This window comes from Emys orbicularis, chromosome 7, assembly GCF_028017835.1.
Source record: "Emys orbicularis isolate rEmyOrb1 chromosome 7, rEmyOrb1.hap1, whole genome shotgun sequence".
In the NCBI taxonomy this organism is placed as follows: Eukaryota; Metazoa; Chordata; order Testudines; family Emydidae; genus Emys; species Emys orbicularis.
In genome coordinates this window covers 104,657,722-104,675,803 of record NC_088689.1, presented here as the reverse complement: position 1 = coordinate 104,675,803, position 18,082 = coordinate 104,657,722, and the positions used below count along the sequence as shown (strand labels likewise).

At 38.2% G+C, this 18,082-nt stretch overlaps 1 protein-coding gene across 1 annotated transcript in view; it reads right to left on the bottom strand.

Annotated features, from left to right (window-relative positions):
• Positions 1-375: 375 nt before the first annotated feature.
• The window catches only part of CACNA2D3 (calcium voltage-gated channel auxiliary subunit alpha2delta 3), a 729,039-nt gene continuing 711,332 nt past the window's right edge, over positions 376-18,082 (bottom strand). Inside the window, exons 36-38 of the mRNA XM_065407986.1 lie at positions 2,330-2,442; positions 1,381-1,463; positions 376-468 (exon numbers count right to left, since the gene is read on the bottom strand). Coding sequence (XP_065264058.1) covers positions 376-468; positions 1,381-1,463; positions 2,330-2,442 — 289 coding nt within the window. The remainder of the gene's footprint in view (positions 469-1,380; positions 1,464-2,329; positions 2,443-18,082) is intronic.

The following is an 18,082-nucleotide window of genomic DNA, read 5'->3' as shown; positions in this document are numbered from 1 at the left end:
TTCAGGAAAAATGTTTAGTTGCTATATTTAAAAAAATACACAATGAAAGTATGATTTTAATATACTTTATTTAAAAAGTACACAGTTTTAAATTGGTTTCAATGGGACAAAGCAGAAAGTAATGGACACCTGTGTATATCTATTAAAGTCCTTTTTTGATGAATTGTGACTATCATATGGCAAATTCACATTTGCATGACTTGCAAAGTAAAAAGATAAATCTTTTTCAACATATCTTTAAGTTTATCTCATCAACAGTTTAAAATCATGAAATGCTGATGTTTTGACTATATTTCTTGTCTTCTATGTTGCACCATTTCTCAGTTCACAGTTTATCCATGTATTTAGCATGCCAAGTGAACACATCAGTCAACGTCACCTTGAGAAAATTGCCAAAAGCAGTGGAAGAAGAACAAGAGTAGGTTTAGCACTAAGGCCTAGAACACCCCCACATTCTCTTGCATTCTCCTAAAGAAAAGAACAAAGAAGAATTAAGACAAAAACATTAAGATTCATGGCAATGCATGGATATTTATTAAAGCACATATGCAGTAGATGGCAGATTCAATAAAACAAAATTTGTGTAATCAAAGCACAGAAAAATAAAGATGATCAGGAAGCTATTCTTGGCTCTGGGTGACCTTGGGCAAGTCACTTCCTCTTTGTGCCTCAGCAGAGTGGTTATTTAAGCTCATAAAGTATGTAGCACTTGTGTAGAGCATTATATCTTAAAAGCATTCTGTCGGAGTCCCAGCTAAACAAATCAACATATCACAAAATTACCAGTAGGACAATTGAAATGCTGACGTTATTTACTCATGTAGAGACCAAATCCTGTCCCATGGCCAATTAGCTTGGTTTCAGAAAGTATTCAGGAAGGAAGCATGGAAGGAATCAGTATTAGACCCAGAATAAGATCTCAGAAGTTCCTGACTGCCAATTCTGCACTCAGATCATGCCTCTGCCTCTTACATGTTGTGCCGTGATGTGCGAAAACAGCACTTAATCGTGAAATGGAGTACAAGCTCACTCGACAATTTCTGCATTGCTTGCAATCATGCAGCAACTTCCCTTTACTACTATGTTCAGAATGTCCAAAATATTTAGTTGCTTTTCACACTAGAAGAGAGTTTTCTAATACAGATGCTCCCTGGGTTATGCAAACCCGACTTACGAAAATCCGCACTTACGGAAAAAGTTCCAGAATCTTTTTTTTTTTTTTTTTTGGCATAATTGTTGGGTATATGTTCCCGACTTACGCAAAATTCGATTTACACAAGGCGTTCCAGAATGGAACGCTTGCGTAAGTCGGGGAGCGTCTGTATCTACTCTAGAAAAAATATTTACCAAAGAGGGGAAAAAAGCAGTATAAAAACTTACTTCAGGATGAAATCCATGACAAGATTCTGGACGTCTTCTAATCTTCTGAGATTTTAAACGTTCACATTTAAGGGATTCATTATGTTCACAGTAGTTAAGGAGAGATCTTATGATCACTGCATTTAAATATTCAAAGTTTGAATGGATTTGAAATGAAGTTCATCCATCCATCCCTTCCTCCTCCCACTCCTCCAAAATCCAACCAATCAACAAAAGAAGTGGGACATAATTCTATTGCTGTTCTTCCCAATGTTGTTCCCATCGGCACTTAACATGACCAAATGGTCCTTTGAAAGGTCTATCACTCAGCAATAAAAATATACTGCAGATTCTTTTCGGTGAATTCCTATTTATGAGAAGAAACAAACCCCAAACTCCTGTACGGCAATAAAACAACATGATGTTTAGACTACAAATTAAGTTGTCAATTTACTTTGTTACAGAATCTATCTTTTATATTTTCAGAACACAAAGTGATACCTTTCAGTGTAGCAATCCAGCCCTAAAATTCAAAGTTAAGGAAGAGATTATATATTACATTACAATAAAGGAGTTATCCAGGTTTAAAATGTTATCTTTGGCAATATGGGTGCAATTTTCAAAACCACCAAAGATTTAGGAGGCTATGTCCTATTTTCAGAAGTGATTTAAGGCCAGATTTACAAAGACGTTTATGTGCCTAAATACGCATGTAGATGCCTTACAAAAGCACTTAAGTGAGTTAGGTGCACAACTCTCATTGACTTTCAATGGGTCTTAGGCTCTTAAATGCATAAGTTACTTTGGAAAATGAGACTAAGGAGCAGATCCTCAGCTGCCTTGACTTCAATGGGGCCATGACAATTTACAACAGCTGAGGATCTGTCTGTTAGGCTCCTAAATCACACAGGGTAACATTCAATATTTGCACTTTGAGTCTCCCTCTTACAATCTTCAAAATAAAGGATATACCTTATTTCTATGGGTTCCATGGTAATTGGCAAGATAGACTCACAGTTGCATTCATTATCTACTACCACCATGAAGAGATTGCTGCTTGGGATTTGCTGGATGACAAAGGACCTGTAAATGTAAGAGTCAGTAATTAATGGTAACATTTTCTATTGTACGTGTCCATGTTTCTTAGCAACAGGCTTTTGGTAAGCGTATTTTAATATGTCAATAAAACAAATAAATACTTAAATAATAATAATAATAAACAACATGTGCAGATCAATAAATATAACTGGTTAGTGAAAGTCATTCACATACAGAGAGGCTTGTGCAAGGCTCTCCTCACTTTGTAAACTCTGTGGTGCCCTTCTAAGGTATGTACACTGGGGGGAGCAGCTGCATAGAAGGTCCCCTACACAAAGCTTAATTTGTGCCAGGGCTTCCCTAGGCTTGGCAGTTCATAGCCCCAGCACTTCAGGTGCATGAGTTCTGAATGTAAACATATTGTTTGATTCCCGGCACCTAATTGCTTGAGGCCGAGCATGTCTTTCATTACAAACTAAGCACTGCCCCTACATAGGGGGCTCTGCCTCAGTACTGAATAGGCTGGTACAAAATGGATCAGTAGGGATGGCCTGAGAGCACAGCAATAGGATTTGTGCTCATGCCCATCATCTACTCCTAAGGTCACGTGTATTTCAATATAATTTGTGAATTTATTTTATGTTCTTGAATTTTTGCTCCACATTGAATCACGGCTTATATATTTACTATTAGGGTACATCAAGTCGATACTAACTGCCCAGGATCCTGCATAATTACTGTGCTAAGCAAAGTCTGCCAATATACATTCAAAGTCAGGGACTGCACGGTCATCAAATTATGGGTGGTTTTATTCACCACTGATCTTGTATTAAACAGCATGAATTAAGGAACAGGATCCCAGTTAGCAGACATCTTGTCCTGCTGAGAGTCATTATATTGCCAAGCCAGTGGAACCAAGATTATGCCTCAAATATTTATGAGTCAGGAGGTGTATTTGGTAAGCTACTAGAAAACTTACTGTATATGCAGCACCTCGGTTAAATTATGACAACAAGATATACATGAAATTCAGACATAAGAAAAAAGCAACACTGCTAATAAATATAAGAAACACTACACTCAAGGGAGTGCAGTGAATGCTCCTTCTCAGCATGAGTCAACTCCCACTGGAGCCAAAAGGAGTCTAATGATTTCAATGGGAATTAGATTTGACCCTTCATGCACCTCCACAGGGGGAGGGGAGGAGCCAGAGCCTGTGGTTTACAGGATGGAACAAATTGCACACTGCAAGACAATCTGAGGCAATAGGGGTGGGGCTGCATCATAATGACCCTACTCAAGACTGTGTCTAGTGGGCACAATTCACCCCCTATTCTGAAATCCTGGACACAAGACAAGACCCTTATAATTTGGACCCAGATTTAATTTACCCATGTCAATATTTATACATCAAGTCAATGTAACAACATCTTGTGACATGTAACATCTTTGAAAGCTGGCACATCCAGAAATGAGGTTTTTCGGCATGGTGAACTGGTGAGCGCGCATGAAGGTAATGAGGGCTTGGACATGAGTAGATGTGGACAGAAGCATATTTTCACTCAGACGTCTCTATTTAAAATACATATTGTCTTACTAAAAAAACCTCCCTGCTTTTCCAAAAATCACAGAAGATGAAATACAAGGGGGGGAAAAAATCTTTGAACCTAGCTTGAGAAAAGAATAATTGGAAAACCTGCCATAAAAATATTGCCAAAGGAAAGATTAAACACTTTTCAATATTTTTAAAACTCACTGAACCTCCATTAAAGTTACACTTAGAGAGATCTGCAATATGTTAGCTTTATGTTTATACACGAAATATACATTTATGGCATAATGTACAGGGCTGAACTTTATAAATGCACCTAAACAGCTGGAGCATGTAGCAAGGCTGACATCATTGTAATGGAGCATCTGTGGCTTTGTATGTGAAAGAAATGGGGCCAATAAAAGGAAAGGAGGAAAATTCTTTCACAGAAAATAACAGCAAAATTTTATATGCATGAATAGCTCAGAAAGTTATAAATAAATCCAGTCCCAAAGGAGGGAAAATGCAATTTCAGTTTATCCATCCCAGGAACTGAAACAACCCAGTCCTATGCTTTCTGGAAGCAATATTTATATGTATTATATCTGCAAAATCAGCTCTGAAAAAAACTGGAAGCAGATACTCAAAAGTGTTGATATCATTACTGTTCATTTGAATAACTCTATTTTGGGGGGTGAGGGTTGCCACTCCTTTGTCCTACTTGAGTCTTCCTCCTGAATCTCAAATTTCTTTTGTGGATTGCCCCCATTTTGAAGCCCTCCCAGGGACTCTTAGACCTGTGGGAAAACATGCATTATGTCCAGGGCAGTTGGGGCTTACAGTTGACATTTCATGAAAGGTGGACATATTTGCCATTTATTTCTTCCTCCTCTGGGGTGTTATAATGACTGTGCAGTAGAGAATATTGCTTCTTTTTAAAAAATTCCTGAACCTTTCCTGTAACTTCACCTAATGGAAATAAAGCAGGAAGAGCTTTAAGACAAAAATGAGCCTACAGCTGGTAGCCATGATGCTGAGTAGATTTCTACATGAGTTGCTTCTCTAGAAAGTCAGAAGCTGTAAAGACTGTTAGGAACGAAAGACCCTTAAGCTGGTTGGGAATTTTTTTGACATTAATATTTTTTGTTGGAAAATGCCAGGTTGCTGAAACTGAAATCTTTCACAGGAACATGCCAGTTTTGTCTAAACGTTTGTTGAGAAAGGTTTCTTGGGTACAGGATGGAATTTTCTGGTCAAAACCAGAGAGCCAGGCCAGAATAGCCAATAGCCAGGTTGTTAGGGAACCCATCTGGGAGAACCAGATTCAAGTCCCTGCTCTGAATCAGGCAGAGTAGGGACTTGAACCTCACTCTCCCATCCCTAACCACCAGGCTATTGGCTATTCTGGTGTGTGTGTATATGTGTCTGTCTGTCCTCCAATCCCCTCCCTCTCCCCCCCAAAAAAACAAAACGTTGACAAGTCCTGATTTTGTCCCAATGTAGAATGGAAAAATGTTTTGAAAACACAAATGTTTTTGTGGATGAGAAACACATTTCCCCCTTAGCTTTAGCTTTACTTAGGAATACTGTTGGCCCTGGTAATTTGGTGTATTCATGTATATGTCTCAACTGAAAGAAACTGTATGCAATATATTTACAAGGTACCTAGTATTAGGTTAATCTGAAACATTATATATTAATATATATTATATATTTACAAGTATCCAGTATTAGGTTAGTCTGTCACACTGCTCCCACTGACAACATATTGATCTGGTTCCCTTCTCAGTCCAGCACCAGCTCTCAACAGTGACTAATGTGATAATTCCATAGTATAAATAGGATGCATGTCTATCTATCTTAGGTGTTTTTAAGGTGCTTGGCACCGTGGCACCTAACTCTGAAGATGTATCTATCCTCCAAAGGGGGTAAACCCATGCAAAGTTTAAACATCTTTGCCTATTGCTGCACCTCACGGGCCAGCTAGTCTGTTCCACAGCAACTGGTGAGTGACAGCTTGCAAGATGGCACAGCTGGACTATCTGCACCACTCTAAGGGTGCATTCAAATTAAGCTTTGCTTCTTCAGCATGGCCCTGATTCAGGAAAGCTCTTGAACACATCCTTAAATCCATTCCTGTTCAGAATAGTATTGAAGCACATGTGAACTGAACTTTAAATATGTGCTTACGTCCCAATTACTTCAATGCCCTGAATCTGAATGCTTTTTTCAAATGGGGCATATTTGAATTCAAATGTCCTACGATAAAAACAGCTAATGCAATGCTTACACATGCACTCCTGAAGATACTAAGAGATTTTTTCCTTGAGGAAACTCTAATACATGTTGTCTATTATATGCAGTAAATTCATCCAATATAGATTTGTAGAAAATAAAGATGGAAGTTTTCGATTTAGTGGGATAAACTTTAATTTATCTTACTTTACCCACTTGTTTTTGTGTATGTACTTCAAGCATAAGTTTTCTCCCCCAGAATTCTCAAACCTAATCCTGAAATGAAGCTGCAGTGCTGAATGTGTGTCTTCACCAGCCATAAACAAAGGATTAGGATGTGGTCATCAGATCCAGGTGAGGAACATGGGTGGAGTAAAGCTGAGTGAGTAATTTGGGAATAATACTTTTGTTTGATCAATTTAGCCTGCTTTTCTATGTGTGGAACATTCACCAACAGATTACATTTTCTTTCAATTGATGTTATTCAAAACCATTTAATGGATTTTGGGGGACTTTTAACCTCACAGGATTGACCTCAAACAAATTTTCTGCAGGTATTCACTATTCAAGCTGCCCTGATTAGCAAGTCACGTGGTATCATTTCCACCCTCAAGCTGGATAAGCATGCAGGCACTCCCAGAATTAATACTTGCATCTAAGTTTAAAATTCAGTTTCCATGGTTATATGCTCATGTGACTTTGAAATTCACTTTGAATGAATGGTTTCAGAGTAGCAGCCGTGTTAGTCTGTATCCGCAAAAAGAACGGGAGTACTTGTGGCACCTTAGAAACTAACAAATTTATTTGAGCATAAACTTTCGTGGGCTACAGCCCACTTCATCTGATGTAGCCCACGAAAGCTTATGCTCAAATAAATTTGCTAGTCTCTAAGGTGCCACAAGTACTCCTGTTCACTTTGAATGAATGTTCATGCCAATGACTCTCAATAGCTTGACCAGAGAACACAAAAAGGTGCATGAACACAATCAGAGTAAAGTCATTTAAAAACTGAAATAATCAACCAAAATGTTTTGCAGCGTTTGCCAAGCTCTAGTTGTTAGGGAGAAAAAACTCCAACAAAAATATCTTCAATGGGCTGTAGAAGAAATACAGAAAGTTGCTGACAAAGTAACAAAAATGGTGCCAGCTTTCAAGTGGGCTTCTCAAAGAGTCTCCAAAGTCTAGATTTCAAAGAGTTATTTCTGAGTCACCTGCTGGGTTAGGCTGTCATTTGTGTCACCAGCAATATGGGAGCCAAATATCAGTGATGGATTAAAGATTTTATTGAATTTTTTTACTGGTTTAACAATCAAAAAGATTATCTATGTTTAATATTTATGGTGAATGTTTCATGTTTAAAGAGTAAAGGCTCTTTTCAAGTTAAGTAATGTAAATCTTTTAGTTGGAGACTTTTGCTTTACAACAGTATCATCATCCTCAGTTGCCATCCATGACAAGCGAATATTAGTTTTGATAGTGTTAGCACACAGAGAGCCTTGCACACTTCTCCATACATAAAACATCATAAACTCCCGTGGTTCTTGTTATACCGAAGCCACATTGAGTCAATAAGAACCTTATTAATCATTCTACCCATCTTTCATCCACTGTGGAACTGGTTTGGTTTATTTACAGATCCAGAGGCTCAATATAGCCTTGTACAGGAAGTGTATCTTCACTCTGCTTTTACAAGGAAAGGTGGGGAAAGAAGCCGTTAAGCACTTGAAAAGGAAATGGGGGGAGAGCAAGAGAAAAGAAAATCTAAACTATTTTCTTGCTCTAGCCAAAGAGGAAATAGGGCTTAAATGCAGAACAGCATGAAATTCACTATTTTGATTCACAGAATCAAGCACCGATTTTTTTCACACTCTAAGTTTCTTTTTTTAAGCTATTTTGGCAACAACAAAAAAAGAGAGCATTCTTTGCTAAAAAAAAAGGGGGGGGCACATTTTGCTTGGAAATAGGTAATTTTTGCTCACAGAATGCATATATTTTGGTAAAAGTTTCCATTAAAATGAACCCATTTTCAAGAGAGGAAGGAGACTAAAAATAATTTATTTCAAGCAGTTTTGCATCTTTAATGATATTTTATAAATTGATGCTTTGAGGGGCATCTTAGTAAGACACACATTTAATAAGTTAGTAATTTTACTTCATTCTTTTAAGTTTCAATATGGTGTGTGTGTGTTGCTATGGAACTGTGGCAGACATCTGAACTACTACACTGGGTCTATTAATGGTTGAATTTCAAGACTTTCAAGTGATATGCTAAAATTTAAATCTGAATTTCTTACTTTTGGGCATACATACATTTTTAATCATGTTGTCTACCACTACTAAATGTCTACGTACAATCTTAATCTATGGACATAATTTCTAAATGGAAATGTACTCATTGCTGAAGAAAATTTGCAAATTGTAGAGATGGTGTCTACTTGGAATCACTATAAATGTCACAGGGTGCTTTACAAAATATAAAATAAGGCTCATGTCCTGTCCCAAAGAGCTTAATGTGGAAATTTTTTTGCCTTTGTTACATCCATGAACATTCCATTCAGGAAAATGGGCACATGTGTAACAAGGCAAAATTTGCCCCCCCCCCCTTTTTTTTTTTGCAGCACCCTTTGATATGAGGCTGCTGTGTTTTGCAAAGTAACGATTAAGGGCTAGTTCCTTGGGAATGGCAAACATGCAGTGTGTGCTAGTCAAGGGGTCACCTGATTCTGCTGCTGCTCACTGCTTATCATTGCCTTGTGATAACTTGCTGAAGTCACAAGGGGCTGAAACATGGCTCATGATCAGTGTGGGTTTTTAAAAAAAAAATAGTGATTCAATACTACTAGCAGGCTTCAGCTTTCCTTTCCCAAAAATACGTGGACCACAAAAGATATTCTTGAGCTCATTAGAAATCAAATATGAAAGAGAAGTGTGTTCAATCCAGCTAAGCTAATTGAACCTTTAAGTTATTTACTTTCTACTGTTTAAGTAAAACATCTCCTGCTAAAGGGAAATCAATATTATTATTAAACAGTTTGTATTTACACGCCGGCAAGACAATCCATTTCAGTTTGTTCCTTTATAACATCTTATGTATGATGCATACTAAACTCATAGGCCCCAAGTTCTCATACCATTTAAAAAGCCACTGGAGAGGAACACATACCTACAAACAAATCTAGGTGGTTAAGGAAACAACATGTCCAACGCAGCATACTTTGTATGGGACTGAAAATGGGCCAGACATTGGTATGAACAGAGGACAGGGTCAGAGTAGACCACACAGGCCCATGGATTCCTGGTCAACTGCACATAAATACTTTCTCTCCTCATTCTTTTCAGGCTTTTGATGGCTTACAGCCATGCTGCCATTTGCTGGTGGACAGTACCAGTGCTATATGACCCCTCTCCGCCAATGAGGTCCATAAATCATATAGGAGAAGTAATACAACACCAAACAGCTTTAAAAAAATCCCTGTATTTTACATAGCTCTCTTAGGAGAAGGAACATACAAATTTAGAGCAGCTGTCCTGCTGCTCCTAGACCCCCTCTCCCTCCCACCTTTAGGGGTGTGTATGGAGGCTACAAAGTGTTTAAGGAACCTAGCTAAATGATGAATATGGGTCCCTGAGGACACTCATAGAGTGGAAGATATTTTTCGGTGTCATTCTGGGGGCATCCGAGCAAATAACTAGCTTTGGAATCAAATAGACTCATTTAAATAAAATTCTGTATACCTACTGCCCATAAGTAATGTGAATACCCTTCTTGTGCAACACAGGAATATTGCTGTTTAATGCATTGCTTTTCAGATCACAATAGATTTTTAGGGGCATTTACAAGCAACTGTTACCTTCTAGAACTTTTAAAAAGTAGATTTCATTATGTAACTCTGTGCTAATGATAACAGATGCTTATTAGGGCACCTTAAAAAGTGGCCTGAATTTCAGAGGTGCTGAGCACCAGTAGCTCTCATTGGCTTTATTGACTGTACTGATTCTTCAGCACCTCTGAAAAATCAGGCTATTTTTTCCAGGTACTTAAATATGGATTTACATTGCTAACTTCAAGCACCCAGGGTGTAAGATTTTTACTCATTACTTTGGGATTTCATTTCATATCTGTCAGGTTTTGATCTTTCCTATTTTTGTTTTAAGTAAAAAAAACAACAATAAACTCCCCCCTCCCCGCCACAAAAAACCACACACATACATCAGGGTACAGTAAATGGAAAATGTTGTACAATCTACACTCAAATAGCTGTTACTCACAACATAACTGACAGTTGCATATATCCAACTTTAATGGTCTGGAACAAACTATACCCATTCAACTGAACTGTAGATATCCGTTGTTCTGGTTTCCAAATCACATCATGTGTTTTCCAGGCTGCCGGCTATCTTTCCAACCCACATTTCTCTCACTTATCCATTTTTAAATGAATGAAATGTCTATATTGCAAGCATAAATTAGGTTGTTTAGGATTTTTAAATAAAATATGAAATAGAGAATGGAATATTTTTAATACCATATGTAAAATATAATACATATACCAACAACAACATTTTGGAGTGCTTGAACTTTTAAACTAGATGAAAAAAACCTGTGATTCTTTGACACAAAAAGACAGTTCTGAGGCCTGATCCTGCAGTGTGAACCAGGCAGGCAGGAGCGGCGCCAGGGTTTTTGGCGCCCTAGGTGGGGGTCCTTCCGCACTCCCGGTCGTCGTCGGCAATTCTGCGACGGGGGGGTCCTTCTGCGCTCCTGGTCTTCGGGGCACTTCGGTGGTGGGTCCCGGAGCAAGTGAAGGACCCGCCGCAGAATTGCCGCCGAAGATCCGGAGCGCGGAAGGACCCCCCCCCCGCCGCCAAATTGCCTCCGAGGGCGGCAAAATGCCACCCCCCCCCAAATCTTGGCGCCCTAGGTGACCGCCTAGGGCGACCGCCTAAAGGGAAGCACCGGCCCTGCAGGCAGGTGAACTCCTGCTACAGTGCAGAGCCCCACCGGCTTCAGCAGGGCTCTGCATAGGTATAAGCATTCACCCATTCAGACCAGATTGCAGGATTGGGCCCATAAATGAATGAGACAGGTATCACTGAGAAATTTTACCCATCCATTTCAACAGGTGGGGGAATCGGATGGGGCCGGCAGTGAAAGAGGACAGCCCCAGCAATGAGGGAGGGAGACACTCACTGAGGTACAACAGGTGGCTCCTCCACCCCTTGAAGTCTTTGGCACCCATTAGTCAGTTGGGGGAAAGGGCCAGCAACCCTCAGCTTCAGGGAATTCAACCTGGAGCAGGGGCCATGTGGAGCCTCTTTTGGCTCTGTTCCAGCAGGCAATGTCTATACAGGGCCATAATGGATAAATATAGGAAGACTTGCCCATAGGAGAGATTTCTTCCTAATTATCGGGTGTCACTTTTGAAATGCAGGAGGCGGGATATTTCCCTCTAACCTCTTCCGTGCTGCAGAAGGACATCTTCTTTGTAATGAGGAAAATAACCACTGAAGGCAGTTGAGTAATTTTATAGACAAATGATAAAAGTACAATTGAGTGACCTTGTTTTTACTGATGATGTTGTCCTGCTCAGTTCAACACAATGCTTAATGGAAGACACAGCAAAACAAATTGGTTGTTCATCAACCATGGGAAGACAAAATACATGGTTATCAATGTTCAAAAGCAACCATCTGAGTTGACAGAGAAACATTAGAAGAAATAAATCCTACTTATCTGGGGAGCAAGATGTGGTACAATGGTGGCACCAGGCCAGATGTCAAAGAATGAATATCAAAAGTGGCAAACAACTTTCAGAAATTTGAAAAGAATTGGAAAAGTAGCATGAGTGGCACTGATACAAAAATACAATTTTTAACTATGACATCATGTCTGTCCTCTATGGACCAGAGTCATGCAAATCCACAACACCAATTGATAAGAAGTTAAACTCATTCCAAAGCAATGCCTGTGAGTCCATGGGAAAGAGTCCATTGGAAAGAGTTTATTATAATATCAGAAATTCTAAATGGAGCACACCAGCTTAAAGCTTCAAACATGGCTAGAAGATATATTTAGGACACAATTTCAGGAAGCCACCAACATGACTTCCACATCAAGTGATAACACAGACACCAGCTGGAGAGAGAAAAAGAGGGCCACCTAGAGAAACATTACATAGAACCATAGAGAAAGCAGCTAAATCCATCAGCATGACATTCAGAAGCCTGACCAGACCAAAATTGCTGGATGACCTATGCACCTGAGGGTGTCGAAGAAAGAAAGAAAGAAAGAAAGATCACACGCCTGAGATTATCAAGAATATTGTATATCATAGTGTATCCAGACAAAGCTATAGTTTCTTTTAGTTTACAAAATGATTTGCCCTGCACAACTGAAGTTTGAGGATGATCTTGTTTTCCTTAGTTAAAGGCTACTAACTGTTTATAAAACTCACATCCTTTATTATGCAGAAATGATGAAAATGCAGATGCATAGGTCACATTTGCATTAAATCAATCAGACTGCACTAATTCAGTGCAATGATTTATTATTAACTGAAATAAATCTCTTCATAACTCTAAGGATTGTTCATAACAATGGCTGACTTTAAAAGTTCACTGGAACATTTTCTAGTTTTAATCAATGTTCTTAATCCAAACAAGCTTTGATATATATTTCTAATTAACTGAAAATATTATGACATTCATGCAACATTTGAAAAGGCCTGTCATTTAAAAATCATCCTCATAGTGCTAGTAGAACAGTTGGTCACAAACATCTGCAAGGAGAACCCTATGGCGATTTCCTCATTCTTTGCTTACTTCTGCAGGCTCTCCCATTCTATGTTATCATACTAAATGGAAAGACACTGAAGAACAGTCTGAATCATGTAAATCCTTACTAATGTGAGACCTCCCTACTCTCACAAAGTTCTGCTCAGAGAGATTTGTACCTAAATGTTTACTCCTGGGGGAATTCTGCACCAAAAAATTAAAAATTCTGGGCACAATATTTTAAAATTCTGCATAATTCTGCATATTTCATTTGTCAAAATAATTCAATATAATCATACCAGTTTCAATTATTTTGGTAATTTATTTCAAAATACCTGTCAGCAAGTATGTCTGTAACAATATAGAGAACAAAAAAGTTTTAGAGTAGAGAGTTAAAGAAACCCCTACGACAATGTAGTTCCTGTTTCTCTGTTATGCTTTTGTTGGGTGCCTCAGTCTGGATGTGTCACCCATGCCAGCTGGGCACATCTTGGGGGAAAACTCTGTTCCACTGGTCTCAGACACGTATACCCCCTTTCTGCCCCCCCCCCACCTCGAGCCCAGCGATCCAGAGGGAGAAACAGCCTGATGCTGGGTCCCGGGTCTGTATGGAGTTTCCTGCATGATGCCTCATTTCTTCAGAACGTACTGGGAACTGCAGCTGCCCGGAACCCTCCAGCTCCCTCTTCCTCTCCCCCCGGCAGTGCCCTGTATTTGTGAGCTGGAGAGTTGGACTCGGCTGGATCCGGCAGCCCCCAGTGCTGGCTAACAGCTCTGCAGCACCAATTCTGCCTGGAAAAATGAAATTCTGCGCAGAACATTAATTCTCCGTAAATTCTGCATTGTGCAGTGGTGCAGAACTCCCCCAGGAGTAAATGTTTCATTGGATGTGGTGGGATTGGGGCACGGGGGGAAGCTTGTCCCCCATGCAACAAAATGTGAAGCCTGTTCACAATTGCAGATCCTCTATGTCTCTAGTGTCCCAGCACCCACCTCCCTCTTCCTTAGGAACATGGTTGTATACATCTAACCCATTTAACCTCCTAACCATGTACCCTTTGACTTCTGTTGGATATGTGAGTACACATTATTCCTGCAAATAAGTGAACAGGTAATCAGTACTTCAGACACAACAGATAAATTTACTTCAGCATTAAAGAGAGACACATTACGGCTTTGTTACTGAAAAGTTATTTAGCAATGTGCTTTGTTTTTAGGCATGTAAGGAACCTACAACTAGAGTCCTTTTTATACGTGGAGAGTCAGTCCACATGTTCTAAACTACAGAATTAAAAGGTGTTTGTTCAATTATTAGAATTGCTGAGGTATTTTCGTTAAAATGTCTTTCACATCTCTGTACTGTACTATAAAACCAGATGTAGGACACCTTCTATGCTGCAAGTTGGTAACCCTGACAACGCATAAGAGGTGTTTAGACACATGCTAATAAGAAAAATTTCCCAGTCACAAAAAGAAATAGTGCATTAAGAAAGGAATTTCCTTCTTAAGTTCACAAAATGCCCTTTGAATTAGATTGTCATGGTCAAACATTTTATTTAGACATTAAGTATACAGTGTTTCAAGCAGTTTCTCTCTGATCCACAGGACTCCTTTAATTCACTGGCTTTCCAAGCTAAGCAAATGGAAGGAGAATCACAGTTAACAAACATAGATTTGTATGGCTTTGACAGCTCAATAGGAGCCTCAGATATATTATCTGAACATGTGACAAAGAGATGTCTTGGCAGGACTCAGATGCCTCTTGGCAGGATGTGACCAAGGATACAAATGTGAACTGAGAAAAGAATACAAAAATATAATGAAAATCAAATACTATCTTTAAGGTAATATGTTGTAAATAAGCAGCTACTATGATACTGAATCCCACGGACAAATAAAAAAGTTCCAAAATGTTTTATGTTGGAATCTTTCATCTGTTTTAAAAAATACAGGTTGGAAACTGTCCAAAGGATTGTGAGGCTAATAACTGGCAAGTAGACACCTGTCTGCTAATTTATATATGTGCTGCCTTCTTATTTCATATTACTATTTTCTTTTCAAAACATGGCAACTTACTTTATTTCCTGCACTAGCCATTCAAAATATAATGTTATCGAAGGGTAAAGATAAAATACCTATGCATTAACTTTAAGTTCCACCTGCATGACAAAGTTTATGATCTCTGTTGCGTTTGGAAAGAAGAGGAAGATATCTCACTTTACAATTGGAGGAAGCTTGGCTAATACTCAGTAGAGGAATGTACAGTAAATACAAAGCCTTGGCATAAACAGTCTTTGCAGTTTAGATTGGATAATTTGATCCATTTTATAAGGAGAGACTCAGAAAAAAATTCTGTAGGAATCAGCTAGAAGTTTCATTTTTGGCTGCCTTAATAATGATCTTGGAAATATTATATTTTTATTGGTTAGTGTCGGTAAACGTCGATTTCACCACACACACACACACAAACACACACACACACACACACACACACACACACACACACAAACCAACAAAAAAAAATATTTCTATTGACATAATCAACATTTACAGATAGGCCAAGAAAGAAAAATGGTGCTTGAGAACTAGTTTGATTTAGGGATATTTACTTTGTATATTTTCATATGAGATGTTGACAACTTGTGTTTTAACAATTATAAAGCTTTAACTTTTTGAATCTCAAAGTCTAGAATAATTTAATATTTACTGTCTGACTCCCCCATAGTCATTCCCACACCTCTAAAAATTTAAATGGATAAACATTTTAAAAATCCTTAAAAATAAACTAACATTATCCATCAAAGTTGTAGAAAAATTTTTTTTTTCGGCCAAGCCTATTTAAGAACCTTCCTATTATCTTGTAGTTGCTTGACCTACAAAACATCCCCTGACATCTATGAGGGTTCTGCATGAGCAATGACTGTAAAATCAGGCAGATTTGAATCTGGAAACCATTGTGCCAGAGGACAGCATTCCTATCTCTTCTTTAGGGTCTGAAACACAGATCTTTCCTACTGGAGAGAGTTTTTAGTCAGTAGGCCTTTATTTATGGCTCACTGGATAAAATCCTGTGATTCACTGATATACAGATAAGAAAATAGTCATTATATTTTCACCATTAGCAATTTTTAAAGATATTACCGAGATACAGATTTCATCCTGTACCTACTGTTTGTAAAAATAAACATTTAATGAAATTACCACACAAAAAAAAAAAAAAAAGTGCAACTAATCCAAAACCCCTAACAACTACAAAGTATAATGTAACCTTAAGAGTCATTAGTTCTGTCTTACAAACAGAATTGCTACTTGGATTAGAAAATACATTTTTCATCCCATAATTCAGTATTAGTATTGCTCTAATTTATATATTATTACTTCAGTTTGCAAGTTAAAAAATAAACAAACAAAAGAACTAGACACAAACCCATTAGCAATCCATTGAACCCCCTTTTTAAAGGACCTCATGTCAGATTCTCATTTACACTAAGGCCACTTTACACTGCTCTGACGGCCAAGTCAGTGTCAAGGGGTCTAACGTAAATGAAATCTGACCCCTTGATCTCCACAATGAGCTCATCTTGCAAAGTCAATGCTCATTCAAGTCACTGCGAGTTAAAGGTGATTAGCCCATTTTTTATCCATTTGCACCACCACCAGTGAGAAATGTGGGTATGGCACATCTGCTGCTCAGCTTGAACACAGGTCAAAACCATTCATTTGTCTGTCAGATATTACCCACCCGCTAGAGTATACTTGGCATGGCTGCTGAGAAAGCAACTACGTAACATCAACTATAAGGAATAGTTGCTTTTGCCCATGGGCCTTTAAGATGAATATGGTAAAATGAATCAGAACCAAAACTACTTCTGAAGGAGTGATTGTATTTTACCGCCCAACCCACTCCTGGAATCCATGGGGAGATCCTGATATATGAATGAATTGCTTCAGCAGGGAAGAAATTGGGCCTTGGTGTTTTGCTTGTTTTATGTGGCAAGCTGATTTGTTTAGAAGTAAACTAACTCCATCTGAAAACGCAAATTATTATTTATTCCTTGGAAAATTGAACTGCATATTTATTTACACATTTGAAGCAAGATTAAGTACAGCAGCTTAGTAAGCCTCTGCCAAACAACAAATGCAGAAGTGTTTTAGCAAATTATGTTAGATCTCAAAATGGAGTGGTTTTTTAAAATACCATTACATTTTTAATGCTTATAAATTGTACTACTCATGCTGAGTACAGTCTGAATCTAAGTTGTGTTATTTATCTGATCACTGCTGAATAAGCACATTCCATGGACAAATCTTAAATTTGCTATTAAAAAGCGGCACAAAGGGCTGTGTGATCCCCAAATTAACTAGAATTCCGATGTCATCTACCTGTTTCTACTTGTAAAAAGCAGCAAAAAACACTATCCCTTAAAAACAGCAACAACTTGCCTTGGTAGGCTCCCTGGTGATTTGCAAGTTGGATAGCTGTGTATTTCTTCCCTTATGACATGGAACGTATTGGTGTACACCAGGGGATTAGGCAGGGTTTAACTTATTCACATTTTAGGTGGGCCATGTATACAATATAGCTCTTAAACAACGCAGTAACTCCTATCAACGTTAGCAGTAATTGTGCATGCAGTATATGGCTTAAAAAGGGAAGTTTCATCTTCCATAGTCAAAAAGCAAATTTAATTCAAGAACACATCCCTATTCAAGATGGTGCTATTGTGCTTTCCTATTGTACTTAAGTCCTACATCCCTATTGTGCTTAAGTCCTACTGAAGTCAAACACATGCTTAACTGCTTTCCTGAACTGGGATAGATACAGGCATGTTTACCTGGTTTCCTGGTGAAAAATAGAAAAAAATAGTAGGGCTGTCGATTAATTGCTGTTAACTCACGCACTGTTAAACAATAGAATACCAATTGAAATTTAACAACTATTTTTGGATGTTTTTCTATATTTTCAAATATATTGATTTAAATTACTACACAGAATACAAAGTGTACAGAGCTCACTTTATGCTATGATTTTTATTACAAATATTTGCATTGTAAAAATGATAAAAGAAATAGTATTTTTCAATTCACCTCATTCAAGTACCATAATGCAATCTCTTTACCGTGAAAGCGCAACTTACAAATGTA